The sequence below is a fragment of the Notothenia rossii genome (genome assembly GCF_949606895.1).
Source record: "Notothenia rossii genome assembly, chromosome: 5".
NCBI classification, from domain to species: Eukaryota; Metazoa; Chordata; class Actinopteri; order Perciformes; family Nototheniidae; genus Notothenia; species Notothenia rossii.
In genome coordinates, this window is record NC_136903.1 from 30,235,125 (window position 1) to 30,261,638 (window position 26,514).

General features: G+C 39.8%; 2 protein-coding genes and 1 long non-coding RNA gene across 4 annotated transcripts; 2 read left to right on the forward strand and 1 right to left on the reverse strand.

Annotated features, from left to right (window-relative positions):
* Window positions 1-1,177: 1,177 nt before the first annotated feature.
* setd6 (SET domain containing 6, protein lysine methyltransferase) lies at window positions 1,178-4,909 on the reverse strand. Of its 2 annotated transcripts, none has more exons than XM_079684185.1 (9): window positions 4,775-4,909; window positions 4,338-4,418; window positions 4,069-4,213; window positions 3,849-3,990; window positions 2,496-2,690; window positions 2,224-2,377; window positions 1,902-2,082; window positions 1,682-1,818; window positions 1,178-1,572 (listed from the first exon to the last, which is right to left on the reverse strand). In XM_079684185.1, the coding sequence occupies exons 1-9, from the start codon at window positions 4,799-4,801 to the stop codon at window positions 1,279-1,281; spliced, it is 1,356 nt and encodes a 451-aa protein (XP_079540311.1). In that variant the 5' UTR covers window positions 4,802-4,909; the 3' UTR covers window positions 1,178-1,278. The 2 variants fall into 2 exon arrangements, with proteins under 2 accessions (XP_079540311.1, XP_079540312.1); XM_079684186.1 differs by having other exon boundaries at window positions 4,656-4,794.
* Window positions 4,910-18,348: 13,439 nt separating this feature from the next.
* psme3ip1 (proteasome activator subunit 3 interacting protein 1) lies at window positions 18,349-26,410 on the forward strand. Its single transcript, XM_079682397.1, has 7 exons — window positions 18,349-18,474; window positions 20,041-20,183; window positions 20,291-20,389; window positions 21,233-21,356; window positions 24,956-25,084; window positions 25,438-25,523; window positions 26,072-26,410. The coding sequence occupies exons 2-7, from the start codon at window positions 20,051-20,053 to the stop codon at window positions 26,317-26,319; spliced, it is 819 nt and encodes a 272-aa protein (XP_079538523.1). The 5' UTR covers window positions 18,349-18,474; window positions 20,041-20,050; the 3' UTR covers window positions 26,320-26,410.
* On the forward strand, window positions 21,667-23,892 carry LOC307039941. The gene is made up of 2 exons (XR_013808362.1): window positions 21,667-22,747; window positions 23,088-23,892. It is a non-coding gene; the product is annotated as an uncharacterized lncRNA (long non-coding RNA).
* Window positions 26,411-26,514: the final 104 nt, after the last annotated feature.

The following is a 26,514-nucleotide window of genomic DNA, read 5'->3' on the forward strand; positions in this document are numbered from 1 at the left end:
CATTCAAATTCGAAGTTTTTTCTTTTTTTCTACTTTGTAGATTAATACTCAAGACGTCAAAACTATGAAAGAACACGTGGAATTATGTAGTTAACAAAAGTGTTAAAAAATCCTGAATATTATTTTTATTTTTGGTTCTTCAAAGTAGCCCTGTTTTGCCTTGACAGCTTTGCACACTCTTGGCTTCTCTGTCAGCTTCATGAGGTCATCACCTGGAATGGTTTTCAATTAACACGTGTGCCTTTTCAAGAGTCAATGTGTGGAATGACTTGCCTTAATTTGTTTGAGACCATCAGTTGTGTTGTGCAGAGGTTGGGTCAGTGCACAGCGGAAAGCCCTATTTGACTACTGTTGTAATCCATATTGTGGCAAGAACCACTCAACTCAGTGAAAAGAAACGACTGTCCATCATCACTTTAAGAAATTAACGCCCGTCGATGCGGAAAATGTCAAGAACTTTGAATGTCTCCTCAAGTCCAGTCGCAAAAAACATCGAACGCTGATTAAGAAACTGGCTCTCATGAGGAAAGGAAGAGCAAGAGTTACCTCTGCTGCAGAGGATAAATACATCAGTTACCAGCCTTAGAAACTGCAAATGAAATCACCTCAGATTAGAGCCAACATAAATCATCACAGAGCTCAAGTAGCAGACATCCTCAACATGCACTGTTCAGAGGAGAGTGCGTGAATCAGACCTTCATGGTCCAACTGCTGCAAAGATCCACTACTGAGGATGAACAACACGAAGAGAATTGTTTGGGCCTAGAAACACCAGGATTGGACATTAGACAGAGGAAATCTGTACTTTGGTCTGATGAGTCAACATTTGAGATGGTTGGTTCCAACCACTGTGTCCTTGTGAGACGCAGAGAAGGTGAGAAGATGGTTTCTGCATGTGTGGTTCCCACCGTGAAGCATGGAGGAGGAAGTGTGATGGTGTTGGGGGGGCTTTACTGGTGTTTTATTCCAAATTCAAGGCACAGTTAACCAGCATGGCTACCACAGCATTCTGCAGTGACCAAAATATTTTAAAAAATCTGGATTTTTTAACACTAGATAACTCCATATGTGTTCTTTTATAGTTTTGATGTCTTCAGTATATATTTACAATATAGAACTTGAAGATGTGTCCAAACTTTTGACTGGTACTGTACATAAGTGCACAAATCATTTGACATGTCTTAAAAAAATTTTTTTATTGACGGTATTTTAGGAGACATTTTGGTGTGTTTCTTGGTACCAAAAGAAATTCCTCATGTGGTCTCCTCACTGCTAGAGTCATGACTTAGTGAGCTCCATCAGTCTGTGCAGGATGCTCCTCTGTCCGCAGCACACGTGAAGGGCACGCTGCTGCCGGCTGCTCAGTCCCTCAGGTGCAGACCCTCCCCCCTCCCAGTCTCTGTAGGAACTCGCAGTCAGACGGGCGGCTTCATGAATTAGCCATTTCCACGAAGCATTTAATCCAGGGAGACCCTCGTAAGAGAAAGCAAGGGAAATCTCCTCTTCCTCATCTTCCTCCCATCCTTCGTGGTCTTTGAACTCTGAGAACTCCTCCTCTGACATGCACAACACCTGAAGACACAAAAAGATTGTCCAATAAGCCGTTCCTCAAACTTTGTCAACAAAGTGCTTGTGTTTTTACAGTTATGGTGTAAGCAAACTGCTCTGTTGCATGTCTCACCTTGAGCACAGAATGCAGCTCTGTGTCTGTAAGGCAGCCCTGCTTGCCAAACACAAAGGTTGCTTTCTCTTGCATCAACTCAAGCAGCATTTCCCACTTCTCCTCCACCAGCTGCCGGGCCAGATCAGACTGAACACCTGGGGAAAGATGAGGAGGGAGGGTTATCGTTTCCTCAACGCTTCTCTTGTGTGATACTGTAGTTTGCAAACTCTTAAAATACCTTGTGTTGCGACTTTGTAGAGGTTGATGATGGGAATATCAACGGTGTCGTTGCTGTTGCTTTGATGTGGCTCCGTGAAGCCGTACATGTGCAGCAGCTGCCAGTTGGCCAGCTGCCCGTAGGTGTTAAACACCTCCTCGCCCTTATGAATGGGGCGAACGCAGACCATCTTCAAACTGTCCTGTGAAAAATTGAGAGTTCAGAACAATGTTAACGGGGCAGTTAGTTCAAAGTTTTTAATGTCAAATTCTAAACCAATACCCAGGTTTAATAAAAACACTTTGTGCACACATTTATTAAAAAAACGTCGATGGCCCCTCACCAGCGTAAACTCCAGAATAGCATTGTGATTAGACACATGGTTAAGCATGTCAGCCATTGGAACCATCATCAGTTGGTATGGGGTTTTTGTTTTCTCCACCTCCTCCTCCTCCTCGTCGTCATCATCATCCTCCTCTTCCTGTGGCTCTTGGAAACTACAAAGAGGAGGAAGGTTAAAGGGATCTCAGGGTTACATTTCAAATTTAGAAGGACAAAAAAGAAAGATCTGGATACTTTACGTACAAAAGTGTTTTTCGGCTTGTGCTCACTAACCTGTAGGCCATGACAAAGGCCACAAGCTGTGTGTAGAGCTCCAGTGTGTGTGTGCCGGGGTTCCAGAGGTCAGGGTGCTTTCTGATGAAGGGAAGAACCACGTTTGTGTATTCCCTCTGGATGTTCGCCAGGTCTGTCTCTACAGCCTCTGGAATACCCGTTCTCCTCAGTAGTCCGTCCCTCTCCTCTTTAGACCTGAACGGATGAACTTTGAATTACTGTAAAGATAACTACAAATTAATATAACGTTTTTTATGCATGGTCCTTGTTTATCTAACAATATCAACTTTATAATGTAATGGTAGCTTCCTCAATTGAATTCATACCAAAAAAGTAAGATATTGTGGCAGCCTTGATCTTTACGATGGAGTTCAGATAGAGATACAGTTGCAAGAAAAAGTATGTGAACCCTTTGGAACTACCTGGATTTCTGCATAAATTGGTCATAAAATGTGCTCTGATCTTCATCTAAGTCACAACAATAGACAAACACATTCTGCTTAAGCTAAAACCACACAAACAATTATATGTTTTTATTGAGCACACCATGTAAACATTCACAGTGCAGGGTGGAAAAAGTATGTGAACCCTTGGATTTAATAACTGGTTGACCCTCCTTTGGCAGCAATAACCTCAACCAAACATTTCCTATATTTGCATATCAGACCTGCACAACGGTCAGGAGGAATTTTGGACCATTCCTCTTTACAAAACTATTTCAGATCAGCAATATTCTTGGGATGTCTGGTGTGAATCGCTCTCTTGAGGTCATGCCACAGCATCTCAATTGGGTTGAGGTCAGGACTCTGACTGGGCCACTCCAGAAGGCGTATTTTCTTCTGTTGAAGCCATTCTGTTGTTGATTTACTTCTGTGCTTTGGGTCGTTGTCCTGTTGCATCACCCATCTTCTGTTGAGCTTCAATTGGTGGACAGATGGCCTTAAGTTCTCCAGTAAAATGTCTTGATAAACTTGAGAATTCATTTTTCCGTCGATGATGGCAATCTGTCCAGGCCCTGAAGCAGCAAAGCAGCCCCAAACCATGATGCTCCCTCCACCATACTTCACAGTTGGGATGAGGTTTTGATGTTGGTATGCTGTGCCTTTTTTTCTCCACACATAGCGTTGTGTGTTCCTTCCAAACAACTCAACTTTGGTTTCATCTGTCCACAGAATATTTTGCCAGTAGTGCCATGGAACATACAGGTGCTCTTTTGCAGATTTCAAATGTGCAGCAATGTTTTTTCTGGACAGCAGTGGCTTCCTCCATTTTATGACCAACTTATGCAGAAATCCAGGTAATTCCAAAGGGTTCACATACTTTTTCTTACAACTGTATAAGAGTTATTTTTACCAGAACATGGGGTGGTCCAGTGTCTTGAAGTTGGCCCACAGAGACAGGTAGGGTTTCCATTGGGACTGTAAAGATGTATATTCATACAGCAGAGCCAGCAGCAGGGGAACCCAGCCTGACGAGCTCTCCAGAGATGACTTTTCTGCGAAGGGTAAGAGAAGGGGTTACAAACAGAGAGGCGCTTCAATCCTGGGAAAGCCTCTTTGTAATTATATATCACCTTTCTCCAGCATGGCAGAAACCTTGGTTGTTCCCTGGTGGAGAACAGCTGATCTGGGGATGGTGAATAAAACCTCCCCCTCCTCTATGTTGTCTTTAGCCAGCATCCCATACTCTGCCACTGTTCCCTCTTTACTCACACACACCTACACAGAGAGAGATGCTAAAACACTTGGCCAATGTAGATAATATGAAGAAAAGAAAAATCAGGGAATTAAACGGATCATATAGTTTGCCTGACTGTCAGTTGGCTCCAGAGCTTCAACATACCTTATGGCTGAGCCTCAGGCCAACTGTGTTGCACCACTGTAAAAAGTTCTGCAGCGGATTCATCTCTGAACCGTAATCCACCTGTCAGCGCATGGATACATCTTGAGTTATCAATATGAGCAGGTATGCGTGACCTAGTGATACGGTGCTTTTAGTTTTACTTCATACAGTGACAGTCATCTCTACCGCACCAACAGTGTAAACATTGTAACTGCGTTAATAACTATGGCTAGATAACGTTATGTTAAGTCCATTCAATGTACATAACATTATGAATAGAAAACACAACATGAACCTGAAGCAGCTAACGTTACTCACACGTGAAGCTTGCTCTACGTTGTATGATATCTAAGTTCTACAGTTAAACAAACACACATGTACAAACAGCCCAAGATTAATCATCTTTGTTTTTTGGTTTGAAATTATTAAATCATAACCTTGGGTCGTTTGGCTCCAGTTGCCATCGTATTAATATATAGTTCAAAACCGAATACTTGGTAAGCACTGGTCCTGCTAGTGAATTAGCAGAAAGCTACTGGCACATGCGCCTGCGCCATGCGGACAGTGAAGAAAGCGTGGGTTAAGGTAAGACCCGAAAGATGACTTGCAGGCAATTAATTTACATGACATGACAGGTAAACAGAATCGTTTTTACACCATTGTTTTAATGGGGAAGTTTGTATAATATGACAATTGGTAGGAACCATCATGAACAAGGACAAGCATTGTAATGATGTGTGACTATTCCAAAATAATTGGATTAGTTTAAAAGGTAAACTGTATCCGTAGGCTATATCTGTACAAATACATGTTGCTTTGATATGCAATTTGATATTGTTCATTTATAAAATGTTTACATCATAGTTATGACTATTGGTTCTGAAATGTCTCAAGTGATAATTTGCTGTTTACCTAATGACCACAACGGCGTGCTGTTCAGTCAGACGAGCATTTGACCTACAATCTGCCACATCATGACATCATCAGATGTTGACCCTAACAACTGGCTCGTTGGTCTACTCTAGGGATATGATTCTCGCTGTGGGTGCGAGAGGTCCCGGATTCAAATCCCGGACAAGCCCTGTATTTTGACGTACTTTACTAATTCTGATAGCACACAGTCAGTTACATATTTTTTTTAACAAGTATTGTCAGATGTCAATTACACAAACAGAGAGAACTAAACTGCCCTCAAGTTTAAAATAAGTATGCAGCTCTCAGATGATACAAAGGCACTTAGACATTAGAGCTCTCACAATAAATTCTTCATTTACAGCAGGGCTATTCAACTACACATTCAGTTGGGCCAGATTTTATAACTACAAAATTCAGCTGGGCCAGACATTCAGCGGCCTGTAAAAAGCGGGTAGTGACACATTTTAAACCAACACATATTACTGCGATGAAAAACATGCAATTTTTATTCATTGTTCATCTAACAAAGGTAGGTCAAAAAGTGCATAAAAACACAACAAATTAGCATTAATTTAACAGAATCTGAAAAAAAAGTGCACAGTTGGAGCATTACATTTGTTTGCTTTAGAAGTCAAATATTCAGGTTATTTTTTTTGAACCAGGCACATCACAAAGTGCATTTACTGAATACAATAATAGCAGTCTTAATAAATGTCCTCACATACAAAAAAAACAGCTAAAGAGCTCCAATGCAACACAAAGAGGTAGCAATATTTTTTCACTTTTCAAGTAACAACAAAAAAATCATACGTTTTGGTCACATTTGACCCAGACACATTACAAAGTGCACTTAAATGAATACAGAAAGAACTGTCAAACCCTTCAGTGCACAAACCCATAAAAAGGGATACGGGTAACTATATGAATGAATACTACACAACACGTCTACTATAGTAAACTACTCTAGGTGCTTATTATCACCTCATTTGTGATTTGTCATCGCTGACTTTCTAAATGGGAGAAGGGACATTTTTTGTTTTGAACAAGAGCAGTGATTTTTGGCTCATAGGATGTCAATGCAATCCTAAGACATTGGTGAAGAGTGCTGTCAGTCAGGGAGCAGCGAGTGCTACTTTTGATTGAGTTCATGTGTGAAAAGCTTGATTCACATGTGTATGTTGATCCAAACATACTGAGCACACAGATCGCTACTTTCTGAACGTTAGGGAACTGCTGTTTTTTGACATCACTCCAAAACTTCGCTGGCCCGTTAGTGCGCTGCATGTCAATAAGCTCCAGTGTATATTTCCCCTTGTCGATGCAGGGGACCACTTCCTTTGCTCCGGTTGATACCTCCCCCTCTATTGCAACAGTGAAGGGGTCTCTGGCAAAGCCCATCATCACGTCTGTGGGCAGAGCAAGTCCATCCAATCGACCGGCAAAGTTCTCTTTCAACCTCGCAATGAAATCTGTCATCACATCCGTGATTTGTGCCGGAGATGTGATGTGTTTGGGGAGCGTCGGAAAATGCAGCATCCGACCCGTGCTCAAGTCGGTAGCGAAAAGGTCCAGCTTGACTTGGATCTGCTCCACAAGATCAATTACCGTTTTGTCTCTGTTTACGCTTCAGAGTTGAGAGGGACATGTTTTAGAGTTGCTATCATAGGACCACCGTTACTAGCACCACTAGATGCAATTTCAAAAAACGTGCTGCGTTGTGGTTTGGTGGTTTCTATGCAACGCGGAGTGTTGCGTTCATGGTCTGTACTATTGTAGGAATTTGGCTACGGGAGGCTGGGCCACTCGGGAGTTGGTTCTGGGCCGCATCCGGCCCGCGGGCCACCAGTTGAATAGGCCTGATTTACAGTATTCAGTATTCCCAGGGCCGGCCCTAGACTTTTGAGGGCCCTAAGCGAGCTTTGGCTTGGGGGCTCCCCTCACTCTAGCGCGTTCACACTACACACAACACGGAACCAACTTTTGTCTTATGATGTTAGCATAAGCACACATATTGTATAAATAAGCATGTAAACACCGTGGACGTAACCTACTCTAGGGGGGTCCTCACCTCCTCTAAGGGGGTCCGGGGGCATGCTCCCCCGGAAAGATTTTGTTTTAAATATTGAAGTTAAAAGCATCAATCTGGTGCACTTTGAGAGCAAAATTAAGAGATCTATGGATACATCTCTCAACACCCATATGACACAAAACTGTAAACAGATTTTTCTTTATGGATGTTTACAAATCACTTAAACTGTATTCTTGTTTTGTCATATAGTATTTCATAACTGTTTTTCATTTATTCTCTCTGGCTGTCCATCTCATAATTTTCATAATACTGTCACATAACATCCACATATTTCAGTGCTAGGTTGATGCTTAGCTAAGCTAACTATGAAACACTTTAACTGACAGGACTCCGGATCAACTGTGTACTGTAAGGTAGCTTCTAGCTTCATGTAGAACAGTAAGTCAACATTTCCCAGAGAGCTTTCTTTGAAATTACCAGCTAAAAAACATTACATTTAGATTGTATGACAAAGTGTTTATTTAATATATCTGGCTAGCTGTAGCAACTTGCTAACGGTTTAGCTTATGTTAGAAATTAAAATCAATGTTTTGATGGTATAATGTAGCTTAAACATACCGTCAGTTCAAACGCTCTTTTATAGTGAAAAACCAGAAATTCTTGTGCACAAGCAGTTAAGCTTTTATTCTGAAAATCCTTCATCTACGGTTAGCATGTAGCATGTGGCTAATATACGATTTCCTAAAGAGGTGAATTGAGGAGCGAAATGACTTGGTGTGGTGAAAACCGAAACCTACTGATTTAACACTACAACGATAGATGTCGAGATATTACCATGCTGAATATTAAATGAAGGTACAGTTTATTTGAATACATTATTGTTTACAGACGAGTAGCATGTGACAACATCCGGAATGACCGGCAACCAAACGAGCCGAGAAGTATTGTTTAGAGTATTGATTACAGCGTTTAGAATGTGTTAAATGAAAAGTGATGAAAGAGAATATGAGGAGAAACGGCGTGTTAAGCATATATTGAATGTGAAAAGAACCTATCCTCTGTTTAAATGCAATAACGGACATTGGAGACGAGGTGAGCCGGCTGGCGGGGAGGAGCCAGCAGAGGATATATATAGCAGCGCCGGGGGAGAGATCCGCTGTCTTTCTTGCTCAGGAGAACCGGACCACAGCTGTTTGTCTGACGGAACAATATTCTGTCTGTAACACTACCGCGCCTTTTTTAATTAAAGTATCCCATTTGAATCTTTTCAGAGACTCCATTTAGTCTCATTTTAAAGCTTCTCTCCTGGACGCGAGATCCTGGGCTAGCTCGCCAATTGTTAAAATGTGTTCTTTATTCTCGCGTCCAGGAGAGAAGCTTTAAAATGAGACTAAATGGAGTCTCTGAAAAGATTCAAATGGGATACTTTAATTAAAAAAGGCGCGGTAGTGTTACAGACAGAATATTGTTCCGTCAGACAAACAGCTGTGGTCCGGTTCTCCTGAGCAAGAAAGACAGCGGATCTCTCCCCCGGCGCTGCTATATATATCCTCTGCTGGCTCCTCCCCGCCAGCCGGCTCACCTCGTCTCCAATGTCCGTTATTGCATTTAAACAGAGGATAGGTTCTTTTCACATTCAATATATGCTTAACACGCCGTTTCTCCTCATATTCTCTTTCATCACTTTTCATTTAACACATTCTAAACGCTGTAATCAATACTCTAAACAATACTTCTCGGCTCGTTTGGTTGCCGGTCATTCCGGATGTTGTCACATGCTACTCGTCTGTAAACAATAATGTATTCAAATAAACTGTACCTTCATTTAATATTCAGCATGGTAATATCTCGACATCTATCGTTGTAGTGTTAAATCAGTAGGTTTCGGTTTTCACCACACCAAGTCATTTCGCTCCTCAATTCACCTCTTTACAGGCTACTAACCCACAAGTACAGCTTTGTACGTACAAACTCTATGAACAAGATTCCCCAGCAGATAGTGGCGACATTGCAGATATGTCCAGTCACAAAAGTTACTACGGTTCTAAATAACAGTGAGATTTAAAGTGATGGAGAAAATATGGAGACGTTCTTTTATAGTGTGTGAAATATGTGGTGCTTGAAACATCTAGGTATTTAAATGTATAGAAGAAAATGGTTTCCTGAAAGAGTTAATTGGAATAAACATGTTACAGTGGGTGAAGGCAATGTTTAGGGATATGGTAAAATTATTAGTAGACATGAATTGTGTTTAGATGGCATTTAACAACTAAGATGGATAGTATGGTTAGGAAAATAGAGTGGAAAAGGTTGGATTTATTTTACCTCAGTGTGTTAGAATTTAACTATACGTAATGCCTCCCGAGATCTCTCTCTCTCCACCTGTCAGAACGCTACGACCCCATCGTCCAAGCAGACAAAAGACCTCACCACGGAAGACTCCTCCTCCTCCATAGAACAGACAGAGAACCAGAGCTGAACCAACAACTCCAACGCTGCATCCAGAACCATCTCCACCTGAGGCACCAAGAACCAAAACCAGGTGACATAAAAAGGCACACTCTCATCGGTCCCCCACAGGACATGAAGTTCCAAGCTGAGCCACAAGATTTGGGCACAAGAGCAGAGTGTGGGACATGAGAGCGGAATACGCCCTCCATGCAACAAAGTAGGGACTGTAAAGGAGGAGATGAAAAGCAAAGCAGATGGGACACTGAGAAGAGTTACAGCGGAAGGATCCAAGAGCGGATGGACTGAGGAGAAGGTGGACGGAGGAGAGGAAAGAACGGAGGAGTTGGCATGGTCCGGCAGAATGTGAGGGGGTCGTGGCGACAACCAGAGGGGGAGAGAAGGAAAACGGGAGTGAGTGAGTTTACACATAAACACACTTATTCACCAACGAGAAATACGGAAAGAAAAAGATTTATCAGCCATGAATTAATCAATTGGTGAATTTATAAAGAAAAAAGAGGAAACTATTAAATAACCCTAAAAACACACTGAGGGTAGAACATATTATTCAATCTTTTCATCATATCAACAAATTATTCTTTAAGAGTTTTTTATTCATGTGTGAATTTGGGGAAGATTTAATTTGTTACAGTATAGACCTACAGTTTAAAGGGATGGTTTTAGTAACCACTCTATAAAAGCAGACAAATCTTTATTTGTATGGAAAATGTTAAAGGTAGAGCTAGTACCAAGCCAAAGATGGTGTTCCAATCTAGAGTATTGATTTCTCCATTGTAGCATGGTTATTACCTCAGGAGGGAAGATTAAGGTGGAAATAACATTTGTTTTTCGTCCAAGATGTAGAGTTTTAAAATGACACTGGGCAAAGAGCGAAAGCAAAGTTTAATTTAAAAAAAAAAAAAAACTAATGTAGTTGGGAGTAATACATGCGGGGCCTTGGATCACTCATTGTGATGGTACATATTTGTTACAACAAACATCGTTTAGGGAGAAGGGGTCGCTCAACCCACCCTGCAGATGTTTTAAATCTTACTTGCAGCTTCAGAGGGAGCGCACGGCACCAGAGTATGAGTTTTAAAAGACAAGCGCCACCAGCTCCTAAAGGTCATCCATTCACCAGATGACCTGACATTTAGAGATGTTATTTAAAGGAGAAACATATCTGCCATAGGTGTAAATTCCTGAATTAAACTACAAACCATTAATGAAATGACTTCTGTTTTTAAAATCCTTGTTAAAGGAGGGAGTAATTATCACATGCTCGGGCACCCAAGGTTCCACACACTGTAAAAGGGGTTAGCATAGCTATTTAAGTAGACCATAATTGAAAATAAATTAGTATAATGAGTTATTGATATTCCACCGGTTTTCACACCATTTCAGGGACTTTATCACTGCATTAGAACAGACCACCCAAAGGTAATGAGTAGGAACCTTTAAGTGATGAAACTCTACAACTGTTGTAAATGACCAAAATCTTCTCCCAGAAATGACTGTCTAGAATGCCGTACCCCGGAGTAGAACGCACAACGGCCCCCTCTAGAGAACATATTACTTTCATACCTTAAATGGTATGAAAGGAGGGAGGGTAAATTTCTCAGGAGGAGACGGTTACAAATGCTAGCAGAACAAGACGACCCACCCCGTATACAGATGTGGATGACAATGATGAGTTAGTTTAAATGATATGGATGTTCGGAGATGAGATTGATCAATGAATGTCCAGCCGATGTGATTCTTTAAATGATGAAATCATGTGAAGAAGTGAGCAAAATTAAAATGGAGTGAATCCATTTCAATTTACTTCATACTATTCCAAGATAGCATATTTTTAATATTTTTATTATTCCAATTAATTTTACACTATTCTAAGATAGTCCATTTTATTTGACTTTATTACTTTATACTATTCTAATATGGTAGATTTCATGTTGTATAAATCATTGCTATTCTAAAATGGTTTGTTTCTTTTCACTTTGTAAAAACAAGTGCCTTAACACTGAGCGTGGTATGAGAACGGTTTCTGTGAAAGGAGGGAGGAAGAAATGTTCTGATACCAAGCCATTGCTGCTATTTTGAAGAATGATATTGAATGTAAACACTAGAAGTTATGCACAAGGGACAACTTTTATGTTTGAACACAGACAAGAATTTATTTTGTATTTTTGTAAAGCCGGCTGTGAAACCATTCCATTTGATTGTATGTTTGTTAATATGAGATATGTAATATGCAAAGTTCAGATGAAGAACTCATTGATTTCAGTATTATACACACCTTTTAGGTGTGTAAGGAGGGACTGTTAGAAATTAAAATCAATGTTTTGATGGTATAATGTAGCTTAAACATACCGTCAGTTCAAACGCTCTTTTATAGTGAAAAACCAGAAATTCTTGTGCACAAGCAGTTAAGCTTTTATTCTGAAAATCCTTCATCTACGGTTAGCATGTAGCATGTGGCTAATATACGATTTCCTAAAGAGGTGAATTGAGGAGCGAAATGACTTGGTGTGGTGAAAACCGAAACCTACTGATTTAACACTACAACGATAGATGTCGAGATATTACCATGCTGAATATTAAATGAAGGTACAGTTTATTTGAATACATTATTGTTTACAGACGAGTAGCATGTGACAACATCCGGAATGACCGGCAACCAAACGAGCCGAGAAGTATTGTTTAGAGTATTGATTACAGCGTTTAGAATGTGTTAAATGAAAAGTGATGAAAGAGAATATGAGGAGAAACGGCGTGTTAAGCATATATTGAATGTGAAAAGAACCTATCCTCTGTTTAAATGCAATAACGGACATTGGAGACGAGGTGAGCCGGCTGGCGGGGAGGAGCCAGCAGAGGATATACAGGACTGTCTCAGAAAATTAGAATATTATGATAAAGTTCTTTATTTTCTGTAATGCAATTAAAAAAACAAAAATGTCATACATTCTGGATTCATTACAAATCAACTGAAATATTGCAAGCCTTTTATTATTTTAATATTGCTGATTATGGCATACAGCTTAAGAAAACTCAAAAATCCTATCTCAAAAAATTAGAATAGTTCCTCAGACCAAGTAAAAAAAAAAGATTTATAACAGCAAAACACAATCAAACATTTGAAAATGTCCATTAATGCACTCAGTACTTGGTTGGGAATCCTTTTGCACGGATTACTGCATCAATGCGGCGTGGCATGGAGGCAATCAGCCTGTGGCATTGCTGAGGTGTTATGGATGCCCAGGATGCTTCAATAGCGGCCTTTAGCTCATTAGCATTGTTGGGTCTGGTGTCTTTCAGCTTCTTCTTCACAATACCCCACATATTCTCTATGGGGTTCAGGTCAGGGGAATTTGCAGGCCAATCGAGGACAGTAATGCCATGGTCAGTACACCAGTTACTGGTGGTTTTGGCACTGTGGGCAGGTGCCAGATCATGCTGGAAAATGAATTCCTCATCTCCATAGAGCTTTTCAGCAGACGGAAGCATGTAGTGCTCTAAAATCTCTTGGTACACAGCTGCATTTACTCTGGGCTTGATGAAACACAGTGGACCAACACCAGCAGCTGACATGGCTCCCCAAACCATCGCTGACTGTGGGAACTTCACACTGGATTTCAAACAACTTGGATTTTGCTCCTCTCCAGCCTTTCTCCAGACTCTGGTGCCTTGACTTCCAAATGAAATACAAAACTTGCTTTCGTCTGAAAAGAGGACTTTGGACCACTGTGCAACTGTCCAGTGCTTCTTTTCCTTAGCCCAAGTCAGACGCCTCTTCCGTTGTCTTGAGTTGAGAAGTGGCTTGACCATGGGAATACGGCTATTGTAGCCCATTTCCCGGACACGTCTGTGAACAGTGACTTTTGATACCTGGACTCCAGCTTCAGTCCACTGTCTTTGAAGCTCCCCCAAATTCTGGAAGCGACTCTTCTTCACAATGCTGTTAAGGCTGCGGTCATCTCTCTTGGTTGTGCAGCGTTTCCTGCCACATTTCCCCCTTCCAACAGACTTTTTGTGGATGTGCTTTGAAACTGCACTCTGTGAACAGCTTGCTCTTTGAGAAATTTCTTTTTGTGTCTTACCCTCCTGATGGAGGGTGTCAATGACGGTCCTCTGGACAGCAGTCAGATCAGCAGTCTTCCCCATACTTGTGATTTAGTTTACTGAACCAAGCTGAGTGTTTTTCAAGGCTCAGGAAACCCTTGCAGGTGTTTCGAGTTAATTAGACGATTCAAGTGATTCGTTGAACACCCTACTAGTATACTTTTTCATGATATTCTAATATTTAGAGATAGGATATTTGAGTTTTCTTAAGCTGTATGCCATAATCAGCAATATTAAAATCATAAAAGGCTTGCAATATTTCAGTTGATTTGTAATGAATCCAGAATGTATGACATTTTAGTTTTTTTAATTGCATTACAGAAAATAAAGAACTTTATCACAATATTCTAATTTTCTGAGACAGTCCTGTATATAGCAGCGCCGGGGGAGAGATCCGCTGTCTTTCTTGCTCAGGAGAACCGGACCACAGCTGTTTGTCTGACGGAACAATATTCTGTCTGTAACACTACCGCGCCTTTTTTAATTAAAGTATCCCATTTGAATCTTTTCAGAGACTCCATTTAGTCTCATTTTAAAGCTTCTCTCCTGGACGCGAGAATAAAGAACACATTTTAACACTTACCCCCGCGATTCAAAGTAATGTCAACGTAGCTGTAATTTATGCTTTGCTTACATGTTCGCATAACTTGGAAGTTTACTGACATTTACATACCTTGTTTACCTGGCTCAAGTGGTGGCTCTGGGGTTGTTGTGTGAGCAACCACTTGAGAATTGGCGGATCTTTTAAAAAAATGTTTTGTTATGTCCATCTTCAAAAACTCTGAGTCCGACTGACAGTTTATTTTAAACATTGTCACAGCTCACAGGATAGGTACCTGTCAGCCAATAAGACAGATGTTTATTTCCATTCAACTCTCTGGTTGATCTGGTGTCTTGCCTCTGTTGCATTCACTGAACACGGGAAATTACATTCCTGCCGTCCTCTCTTGTGTCATGATGAGGTTCAGGTAAAGCACGGTTAATGTATTATATTATTGACTCAATAATATAATACATGCCTTTGAGAGTAGGCAATCTAGGAATATTAACACAATTAATTAAACATACTTATCACAGCGATAGTGGCTGCGGGGCCCTAAGCGGCCGCTTATGTCGCTTAACGGGTCGGGCCGGCTCTGAGTATTCCAATCAGATCTGAATCAGAATTCCTAATTCATCCCGCAGAGGGGAAATTTACATTGTTACAGGAATGAGACGAATACAAATAGGACACTATGATATAAAAGGCATGCACATAGCTTGTATATTTACATAAGTGCATACAGTATTCAAGTAGAATGTATTGAACACTTTCATTTATGATGAGACTTTATGAAATGGACAGGCAAAGCTAAAAATGGCTCTGACTTCCTCCTCAAAGGTGTTCCAGACTCTTAAACAAAATGTGCCCTACCTTTAACATGCCTCCTTATGATATGCATTGGCTTAATTTGAATGGAGAACACATAAAACATTAACAGCATAAGAATTTGGTAAATTGTCTTGCATTTAAATATATCCCTGCAGATGTCAATGTTAGTTGGCCAAAACAAAATAAAAGATGAAGCACAGCTCTATTTGAGAAAGCTGTGAAAGCTGAGAGGAAAACATGCTGAATAAGTTTTAAAATGCTGTGCTGCAGAGGGTGCTCTTTCACCAAATACATCGTGGGTCTTCCAGCTGCCACATCAGCAGAAATAAGTTATACTGCATGTCTGGCGGATTGAAGGGTTGAGGTTTTTATCTTCATTCTTTTCTTCATGCAGAAGGTTCGTTGGTCTAGGGGTATGATTCTCGCTTAGGGTGCGAGAGGTCCCGGGTTCAAATCCCGGACGAGCCCTTCTTTTAAACTCTGGAGTTCAAAGTCACAAGAGCTATGATGCAAAGGACATAGCCAACAGTTTGATATATATAGATAGATTTGATGCAACCTACACAAGAAATAACAATGTGTTAAATATAAATTGTCATTTGGGACGATTTGAAAATAATTTGATCATCCCAGTTTTCATTAAACTACATTATTTTTCAACAGAGTTTTTGATCTCAGCAAGTACTTTTTTGTAGCGTGTCACACAATAGCAAACAGGCCCGGCCTCAGCCTCTCAGCGACTTTGTTTGTTTCCTGCTGTCGCTATAGTGAGTTCAATTGAGTGTTGTGCATTTGTATGTGTATCCAATGCTCAGGTTATAATAAGTATTTTGTGCCTCTACAGTGACATGTTTATAAAAAAAAACAAAGGTTTTAGGTTAGTGACAGTTTTAGAGTATTGGTGAATTCCCTTTATGTTGGAAGTGTGTCACAAAGAAACTTGCACTTTTAAGATGTTTTAACATTTAATGTTCATTTCAGGTTCATATCAGTATAATTCTATTCTATAATAATTCGTATGTATATCTGTTGTATACTGTATATTTATATTTCTAATTGAAAATAAAAATATTTCAGCATCTGAAGTAACTTCAAGCCTTGATCTCCTTTTATACATTTGGGTGATGTTTAATGTTCTAAGTTAGGTCAGTAAGAAGTTTAAGGAAGCTGGGGAACTTGTCATTATAATAAGAGTTAGAAATAGAAAACGCTAGTTGACTTAACATGAAAATGTAAGTTCAATTGCTTCTTGAGTCAACATAATTTGAATTTGTCAGTTGGTATAAATATAGTTAGTTATCCTAACTTAGAATTGTGAGTTAAGATAAGGTAGAAGTTAAAGTTGATTTGACTAGATAATGAACATTTCTTGAATCAATAATGTAAAATTGTAAGTTTCTCAAACTCAAAGTTATAGCAATGAATGATCATTAATAAAATAACTTGTATAATTTAACATTGTGAGTTGAAACAAAGTACATTTAGACATTAAGTCAATTAATAAGGCAGCCCTTGAACTTATGTTTTTAAGTTAAAACACCCTATTTATTTTTACAGTGAATAAAATCATCCCAGCTCTACAGGACAAGCACTTTTTGCTGCATGTGCACGACTACACATGGAGCTGGAGGTGGATCTCAGACTTTGAAGCTGACTTCACTTGCTTCAGCCCTCTGACTTTCTCTCTGTACATCTACCGCTGCACCTCCAATCACCATTCCATTATGTTCCTGAAATGTGCAGATGACACCGCCCTTATTGGACTTGTCTCTCGTGGGAATGAATTTGTCAACAGGTATCTAATCATGGGGACTTTGTGCAGTCACAAGAACTTAGAACTCAACGCTCTAAAAACAGGGAACATGACTGTGGATTTCTGAAAAAAAGGAGACCCACCGTAGAGTCTTTCCGCATCCTCCTTCCCATTACACAGAATCTCAACTGGGAGCAGAACTTCATATCCATCACTTAAAAGGCCCAGCTGACGATGTTCTTTCTGTGGCAGTTGGAGATGTTTCTTACGCCTCCAGGACCTGGCAGGCTGGCAGGTATGATTGTGGCTGAGCCCTCCCACCCTGGACACTTTAATTCGCTCCCCGGCATGAGACTGCTGACTTTCATGAAATAAACTTCTCGCCAATGAACATATTCCGTTAGCTACTGGCCTCAGAGAGAGACTCTATACAAATGTGAATAGACAATGCGTTACATTACCGCACATCATGTGAGACCTCATACTTCATACTTTAACCTTAGCTTATTCCTCTGTATATTTTGAACATTCTGTCATACCTCTTAAAATGCACAGCTTCCATTTTAAAATATGATAAAGGTAGCTACGGCATATATCACATTTTCAGAGTGATTTCCACTGGTGTAATGTAACTAAGTACATTTACTCAAGTACTAGTACTATTCTGAGAGACTTGTACTTTAGTATTTAATTTGTTTGCTACTTTGTACTTCTACTCCACTTCAATTCAGAGGTAAATGGTGTATTTTTACTACACTACATTTATTTAATACATTTAGTTACTTTACCTATTTTGATTATTGATGTGGAATATAATCAACACTTAAATCAGACTTTAGTTACCCCTGTAGTAAATTGACATGCTACTCTGCAGTATACAAAGTCATTAAAACTAGCTGCACCTTTACCAGCTTTGATAACACTTTAATGATCAATAATTATTAATAAAACATATAATATATATTATTCTGAAATAGACCAATCTGCATAATTAGTACAGTTTTGAAGATTATACTTTTCTACTTTTACTCGAGTGATATTTTTGAATGCAGTATTTACTTGTAACAGAGTATTCCTACACTTGAGTACTTATCCACCTCTGGTGATTTCTCATGTTCTTATAAAGCTTAGTTTTTCTAAATGTTAACTCGTGGTAAAAATTTATTTTTTATTTAAAAAAATGTTATACTATTATTGAAAATTGTTAAAATACGATTCTATATATATTTTTTTTTTTAGAACTTAATCAATTTTAACTTCTATATGTGTTAACCTACTTGGTTATTTGTATATCTTAAATTAATGTTGATTTCCACTTCTTATCAGCTTAATTGTTAACTAATTAATTGTTGTGATTAATTGTTAAAGGGTCTTTCTGACCTGCTGCAGAAAGCAGGTAGGAACTAAATTCGCACGTTTGAGAACGTCCCGGGTTGTTTTTACTGTGACACCAAACGTCATTGATTTCATTGATCATATCGGCTAGCTAAGCTTGGTAAGTTTAAATAACACGGACATCATTAATCGTTATATGAAACAGTCATAACCCTAAATACATCAGTTTTCTCGGTTGTGCCGCTGGCAGCATTGCTTTTGCATCATGACACGATGTTCGGCTGCTGACAACAGCCTGCATGTATGCTAACGAAGCTAACGCTAGCAGGGGGTTTGTAGCACACAAGGCATTTGCGTGTCCACAAATGTATCATTCCAGACATTAAACGTTTCAAGCAGTTAAATTGCATATTGGGTTATACATGCATGTATTGCTAGAATAATGAGTCTCCTGTCTTAAAAGGCGTACGTTCACTGGCTCCATGTCGCTACCGTCGCCTTAAGTAAGGGTTATTGGATCAACAGGGCCGATACAATCGAAAAGCGGTGCTCCATTCTGAAGAGCTCCTATTTTACGCTATCGTCGCTTCATAGCATATCGGTTGTGCAATCCGAAGGGTTTTATTGGGCTCTGTTCGATGCCAAAAAGGGGTTTAAATTGCAAAGGTTTATATGACTTGCGATGATTAAAGATGACCACAAGGGAGAGCCAAAACCTTACGGGTTAAGTTCAGTTAAGCCCTCTATTAAAAACAAACCCACACAAGCTGTTATATGTAGTTACATGTGTGGTATGTTTGGTGACCTGTCATGAAACCAAAAATAACATCATACAGCCTAAAAATAAGCCTCAAATTACATATGAAAGATGTGTTCATCTTGGGGATGTTAAGCCACCACCTCATGCAATTTATTCTTAATTTTTTTTCTGTCAATTTACTTAGAATTAATAAACAAGACCAGCTACTTCTTTACTTTTATATGGTCACTTTTGTGTAATATACTGCTACTTGGTAATGTATTTACCATGGTGTGCTTATCTTTGTTTCTACTTATTGTGTTTTTTTATTACCAATGTGTCCCTCCTTTTTTATATAATATTTAATCTACTCGTTTGACTTAATATGTAGTACTATACATTTGCTGTTGTAATACCGTCAATGTCCTGTTACGAGACAAATAAAGGAATTCTGATTCTGAAGTGTGACATTGGTTCAACCAATGTCATTTCACTTTTACAGCAATCCAATAAGAAGACATACACATAATATAGAGGCAAATATCAAAGTGTTAGAAAGTTATAACCCTCTCCATTGGGTTTTTGTTGCGCTTTCATGTTCAAGTTTTATTAAATGGATTAGTTAAATATAATACTGACTTGTACTCTAAGGTGGTTTTGTTTGGTCAATACTTGAAGGTAAGTGGTGACTATGTGCAGAAGTCAATAGCAGTGGTTTAAAAGGGTTTTGCTCATGGGACTTAAACAGAGTATTACTGGCTTATATTGATTCCTTTTCTATATAGTCCAGCAAGGGAATAAATCAATCAATGGAATCCACAAATTCACAGCGTCTGTCCCCAGAGGAAGCCCATTTAATAAAAACCAGATATCGACTTATTCATCATATAGTCTTTAAGGGCCCAACAGAAATAGAATGTGCCAAGCCTTGAGTAAAATATATTTTGTAGAAGAAACTTACTAAGTAATGTGTGTGCTTGTGTGTAGGTGAGTTGCAATGGAAGAGGCAGCGGCAACGGCAACAGGTGTCGACCTCAGCAGGAAGTTTGTGTCGGAAACTGAGCTTGATGAGAATAGAAAGAAGAGACAGGAAGAATGGGAGAAAGTCAGGAAACCTGAAGATCCAGAGGGTAAGAAGAACACATGCACTTACACTCAGATGGATCCAAAACCAACCAAAATGTTTAAATACAGACAGCTGTGCATACATCCACATATTTGTTTGTTTACTCCCCAGAGGTTCCTGAGGAGAAGTATGACCCACGTACTCTCTTTGAGCGATTACAGGAGCAAAAAGACAAAAAACAAGAGGAGTTTGAGGAGCAATTCAAATTCAGTGAGTCACTTTTATCGTTACATATTTTGTTGCTTATGTGTATATTAGGGTTGTCCCAAATACAATTTGTTGGGCTCCGGATATTCGGTAGTCATCAGCAGCGAATATTCGGATATTCGGCCCGGGGGGGGTAGTAATCAGCAACGAATATTCGGCACGTGCGGCGCTTCAACACGTGTATTTTCGGTTATTCAAGGCATTCATTTTGGTATTGTTTTTTTTATAGTTATTTGCTAATGTAACTAACCCAATTTGTGTGCTTTGAAATGGTAAAGGATATTGCATTGTGTTTGTTACTTTTGTTGCATTTGTATATATGTCTTACATGGCTTCCTATTTTGTATGGACGTGCTTTTATTTTGAAGGAGAGTTAGCGCTGTTGACAGGAAGTTGTTGCTATGGAAACAACGTGACGGAGAAAAGGAGCGGAGATTAAGGGAGAAAAGTAATATCTACATATAAAGAATGAGAAAGTAAAGGATAAAGTTTATGGTTAAGTGTTGGCACCCCCCGAAGAGGCACAAGCTCTTACGTTGATATTGGGGATTTCAATAAATTCAATTTGGCAGCCGCAGTGCAGCACGACTGCCAAAAAAAAAGAACAATAACGAAATTGAAAACCGAATAGTAGGCCAACGACCAAATATTTGCATATTCGGGTACAGCCCTAGTGTATATACATGTGGTATAGTGCTACACTCATCGCAATGCATTTTCAGCAGTACTATTTAATAACGTGACGGTGTCAGCGTTCAAAACTAAAATCTCTTATGGTTTGTTTTCTGGAAAATGCTATCACTCCACTGCCATGTGTTGAGAGCATGTTTGTTTCCATGGTGACAGGGAACATGGTGAGGGGATTGGACGAGGATGAGAGCAGCTTCCTGGACGAGGTCTCCCGGCAACAGAGCCTTGTGGAGAAGCAACGCAGGGATGAGGAGAAACAGGAACTGTTGGAATACAGAATATCCTTTATCACATGTTGGCTATGTAGAAAACATATGAATTTAATTAGCTGTGGGGATTTGACTTACTATCCAAATCTGTTATCTTCCATAAAGCAAAAGCAAAGCTTTCCTAAGCACCAATTGTATCTAACACAGAAATTATTAAGTTTAGGCAAAAGATGTAATTCATACTGTCCAGTAACAAAAATGATCATAATATTATTGCAAATAAGACAGGCTATTTTGCCAGGTGCTGAGATAAAATCTCGCTACCCACTCAAACTCACAGTCTCAAACTCAAGGCGACAAAGCAGCAGGTTCTGAAATCAACTTTTTTTGCTAGCACATTTTCTTTTTTCTTTTATCCGCCACTAGTAAGTAGAGATGTGTATCAGGTGTGAAAAACTTGACTACCGGTATATTGAAACATGGGGTAGAGAAGACATACAGTGACAAGCAGGCATGCATTCATGTGTGTGACTGATTTGTTGTAATGATGGTTATTGGTCAGAACTTGATGAACTACGACTGTCAATCAAAAGAAAGATGGTTCGGCTCTAACATTGTTAGTATTTTACAGCAGTTGCAAGAGACTTTTAAATGTGTCTTATCCATCAAACCCTAACTTTCTGCAGATTTCTGTCAGAGTTGATGCAGTTACTACTTCTTCCTGATAGAAGCCACAGATTATCATTGAACTTGGGAAATGCTAATCGTTCTCATACACTGAGATCATTATTAGTTGTGGTAATCTTAGAACAGGATAGGATGTTTAAAGCAAGAAACATTTTAAGTGTCAATATACAAAAAAACAATAAAAAGTTGGTCACAAAAAAAAGAAATCTTTGCATATCTGTACTGATATTTCTTAGTAATTTTCACTCGATGCAAAACTATAGCTATAAGATATTTCTGTAATAGTCTTACATTGACCAATATACTGGCCTAGCTGATTTTTTGTTCCTCTAGGTAGCTATGTAGGAAGATGGCACATCCATTCTTTAATCTGTTTACTAAGCTCTGATTGGCTCACTGTTTCTCTAACTGGAAAAGGAAGCAGCTATGAGTAGGTGCAATCACTGAACAGATCTTGGATGTGGGCAGCGGGTCAGAGGTCTGGAACCAGCCCATTTTGTTTGCCAAATTCAATCTGCATCATATACCTGCATTATATAACCTCACATTTTTGCCCAAGAAAGAACCCTAAGAATGATATGTATTTAGGACAGACCACTAAATTAATAAAATAATGTTTTTTTCCTCTCTGTCACTCCCTCTTTGTCTTTGCGGACAGACAGGGTTGTGACGGACAGGTTTTTCTGCAGTTGAAGAAGAGAATAGGTTGTCGTGGAAACTGTATCATAGGCTGGTAACTACGGTGACCGTCTAAAGCAGTTGCTGTGAACACTAAGTACACACACACACACACACACACACACACACACACACACACACACACACACACACACACACACACACACACACACACACACACACACACACACACAGGTGCAGACCTTGGTAAATGCAGTAAAATAAAAAGTCACGACTGCTTGTACAGTACTTAAGGCTGAAGGCCTGCTGTGTGTTTGTTTTTCCGTCCGTCTGTCACTTTTGTCTTTTACATTGAGTGCTTCTCAGTCCATGTTCCTCTGTCTCTGCATCTCGACCCACTTTCATGTCTCTGAGCTCCTTATGGTCTTCTTTTAGACTTTTTATCTATGTCACCTCTTTCTGCTTTTTCTTCTCAGAACTGTGCCACTTTTTCTTGACAACTGACTATGACTCCCCCTTATGGGAGGACAGACCATAACTTGTTGAATGGTGGACTCGGCATTGGTACTCTGTATCAACTGGAATAGATCGGTGCAGTGAAGACATATCTTTGGAGTCCGACCCAGAAGTCAGCATCACAATGGCTCCCTCGACAAAAAGCAATGGGATTTTTCCATTTGATTTCGGTGTGGCAAACACACATTTAATGATACTGACATGTTTGGTTCAGCTGTATAAGCTCCACATATTAATAACACTTTTATGACTTTTGAAGCCTAAATGCAATTGTCAGAAGTAAAATGTAACGTAAAATTCCAGCAGTCGCATATCTTCACATCGCCACCGCTAAGCTAAAGGCGGTCTCCTTATCGACGTAATAAAGTTTAGTCACGGGTTGGCAACTGCCTTATTGTTTATGACACAAAGAAGCTCCAGACATTTACGAGTGGGGTATTTATTTAGGTATTTTATGTCACACAACAAAACGTTAAAGTCTTATAAGCTTTTGTTAACCACAGATCTTATTTCAGGCATCTTACTACCAACATTTAAAAAAAAAAGTTGAATTCAAGTCGAGGGAACCTGAGGTAGTGAAATGCCCCCCCGGGGGGCGCAAAGGCATGACAGGGGGGGCGCGAGAGACCAGGAGGAAAAATGGTTATAAAAAAATTAAATAATAATAATTTGAAAAATTATTGATTCGAAAATAATATGGTACAGTACAGTACTATTACGTCTGGGTCTCTGTGTTTCATTAAAGCTCGGCTGAGTGTGTGTGTGTGAAACGAGCCATTTTGTGTGCGTGCGTGAGCGAGAGCGCACCGGTACCGGAGATCGTTGTTGTTAGCTTCTGTGTTAGCGAGCTACGCTAACGGATATAAGGAGTTTTTTCAACAACAAAGTGGAGGAGAGTCCTCTCCTGTCAGACTGAGAGCCTCAGTGAGCTAAAGGACTCTCTCAGTGTTATCTCAGTGGGTCTCAAACGTTTTGGTCACCATTAATGTAAACAATTATTTCCGAGGCACACGTTTATATGATCATTATAGTTATAAAAAAACAAGAGAATAAATAAAAAACAGGTATGAAATACTATGACAGTAAAAAAAGAATAACGTTTAAAAAGGTGATTTGTAAAATATCCATAAAGAAAAAGTAAATCTGTTAACAGTTCTGTTTCATATGGGTGTTGAGAGATATCCACAGATCTCTTAATTTTGCTCTCAAAGTGCACCAGATTGATGCATTTAACTTCAATATTTAAAAATAAATCTTCCCTGGGGAGCTTGCCCCCGGACCCCCCAATGTGACACCACACCACCTATAAAAATAGCACTTTACCCCTGCTTACACCTCTATGCTGTGAGCTGATTATTGAGCCTTCACTGTAACAGTCGCGTGGACATAGTGTATATGCGTGGAGAGTGTTGCAGTAGAAAATTCCACTTTAGCGACCGGTACATTAATGGGAAACCCTAAATGTTTGAGCACCCTCTATGAAAAGTCAAGCTACCCCACAGCACCCCCAAAATAAATCTCTGGCACCACCACTGAGCCCGACTTGTGTTGGGGGGGCCCGACTTTTTTTTTTCTCCAAAGGAGGGGGCCTGACAGAAAAAGTTTGGGAACCACTGAGTCCTAGTGCAAAGTCGTTTTATCAATCGATACCTGTGTTCGATTCTTTATTGTACTCAGATCTAGACAAAAAAATGATATATGGTTTTGATATCAGTTCAAGGGTACTGGTATCCAGCCCATAGTCATGTGTTTGTAGTTGCCCCATTCTACTTTGTGTTCTCTTTACAAGACTATTATTGTTTATTACCTTAACTCAGGGCTGTCACAGTGCTATAGTTAAGCATGCGACCACAGAAACCCGCAGAGAGCCTGAAAAGAAGTTGCCATCTAAAGCAGACCAAAGGACCAGCCACCTGTCTCAGGCCCATTTATTGGCTGGAGCTGTAAAGAGACGCAGGTAAGCACAAAGTATACATTCTCCTAATTGGACGATTAGGTTTGGCATCCGGGAAGCTGTTTAAACTCACTTACCTTTTATAAACCCTATATTTGTTGTCGTAAACAACATCCCCAAAGAGAAATTTGAAATGATTTCAAAAGGTATTTACATAAATATTACCAAAGCTTTCAGTTAAATCCCAAGTCAACCCTCTAAACGCTTGATGAATAGCTAATTAAGTGAACATTGAGCTCTGTTTGTGTTAAGACTGAATCTTCAAGTTTCTTTTCTCAAATTAATTTGCTCTCGGTCATTTGACCCATTATTTGAATAAACAAATAACTTCAAAATATCTCTGTTCTCCTCCGCAGTTCCTCCCAGTCGTCAGACAGCAGCAAGAAACAGAAGGTGGAAATCACAAAAACGGGAGCGACAGGAAATGGAGACAGACAGACAGGTGGGCTGCAGCCTGAGGCTTAAAAGGATGAATGTCTGTCTAACACACAGAAATTGAGTTGTTCGCTGCAATTCATGGAATGACTAGGTGATAGAACTATCAGACCAGAAAAACATAAACTCGTATATGGCTCCCTGGTCTGATTGAATTGACGACTGACCCTCTTCAGATAGTAGAAGTGGTTTGCTGTAATGGAAACCTTAAAAACTTGCACGTAAACCTGAGGCTACTGGAAAGCAAGGGCTGGCCTTGCCATGTAATGAACATGAGTTTCATACTTGGTACTACCAGTTCAACCAACGAAGCCCAGGTTAGACTTCTAATGAGCAAAATAAAATCATTTCTATATTTAATTTCCTTGAAACCTAGTTTGCAAAGAACAACCCAATGTAGCCTAAGATTCACGGTTTATATATAATATTACTGTTTTCCCATTTGTTTATTAGATGTTTTTTTGGAAACCTGATCCCTTTGTGTTTACTGTCATCTCTGGCCTTTTTAAAAAAATGGCCTCAGCTCTGAATCTAACAGTATGTTGTGCTGTTCAGAACAGAAGGATGGAGCAGGAGGAGCAGAGCGAGCTGAAGTTCAACAAACTGCCCTGATAGCTAAGACCACCTCGGCCCCCCTGAGCTCTGAGCGAGGCGTGTTGCACCTGCCGTCAGCGGCCGTGTGCGTTGGTGTTCTTCCAGGACTCTGCGTTTATTCCGGCAGCAGCGACTCTGACAGCAGCTCGGACAGCGAAGGTAGCGTGGACGCAATTATGTTGCTGTACCCCCGGCACAGAAGGGCCTAAAGATAGACACACACCAGCATACAAACACACATACACAGGTTGAGTAAGTTTGCATACCATCAAAATGGGTAAAAACCGAAAAGGATATGCACACAAAGAGACAGACCATATGAATACACACACACACACACACACACACACACACACACACACACACACACACACACACACACACACACACACACACACACACAC

What these genes read in the sequence shown, in the direction of transcription:
- setd6 (XM_079684185.1), bottom strand. Translation starts at nt 4,801, where the DNA reads ATGGCAACTGGAGCCAAACGACCCAAG. An exon ending in CTATTCTGGAGTTTACGCTG is followed by an intron (nt 2,083 to 2,223) that starts GTGAGGGGCCAT and finishes AATTTTTCACAG; the next exon opens with GACAGTTTGAAGATGGTCTG. An exon ending in AGCTGCATTCTGTGCTCAAG is followed by an intron (nt 1,573 to 1,681) that starts GTGAGACATGCA and finishes TTGTGTCTTCAG; the next exon opens with GTGTTGTGCATGTCAGAGGA.
- psme3ip1 (XM_079682397.1), top strand. Translation starts at nt 20,051, where the DNA reads ATGGAAGAGGCAGCGGCAACGGCAACAGGTGTCGACCTCAGCAGGAAG. An exon ending in GAACTGTTGGAATACAGAAT is followed by an intron (nt 21,357 to 24,955) that starts ATCCTTTATCAC and finishes GGGCTGTCACAG; the next exon opens with TGCTATAGTTAAGCATGCGA. An exon ending in GGAGCTGTAAAGAGACGCAG is followed by an intron (nt 25,085 to 25,437) that starts GTAAGCACAAAG and finishes TCTCCTCCGCAG; the next exon opens with TTCCTCCCAGTCGTCAGACA.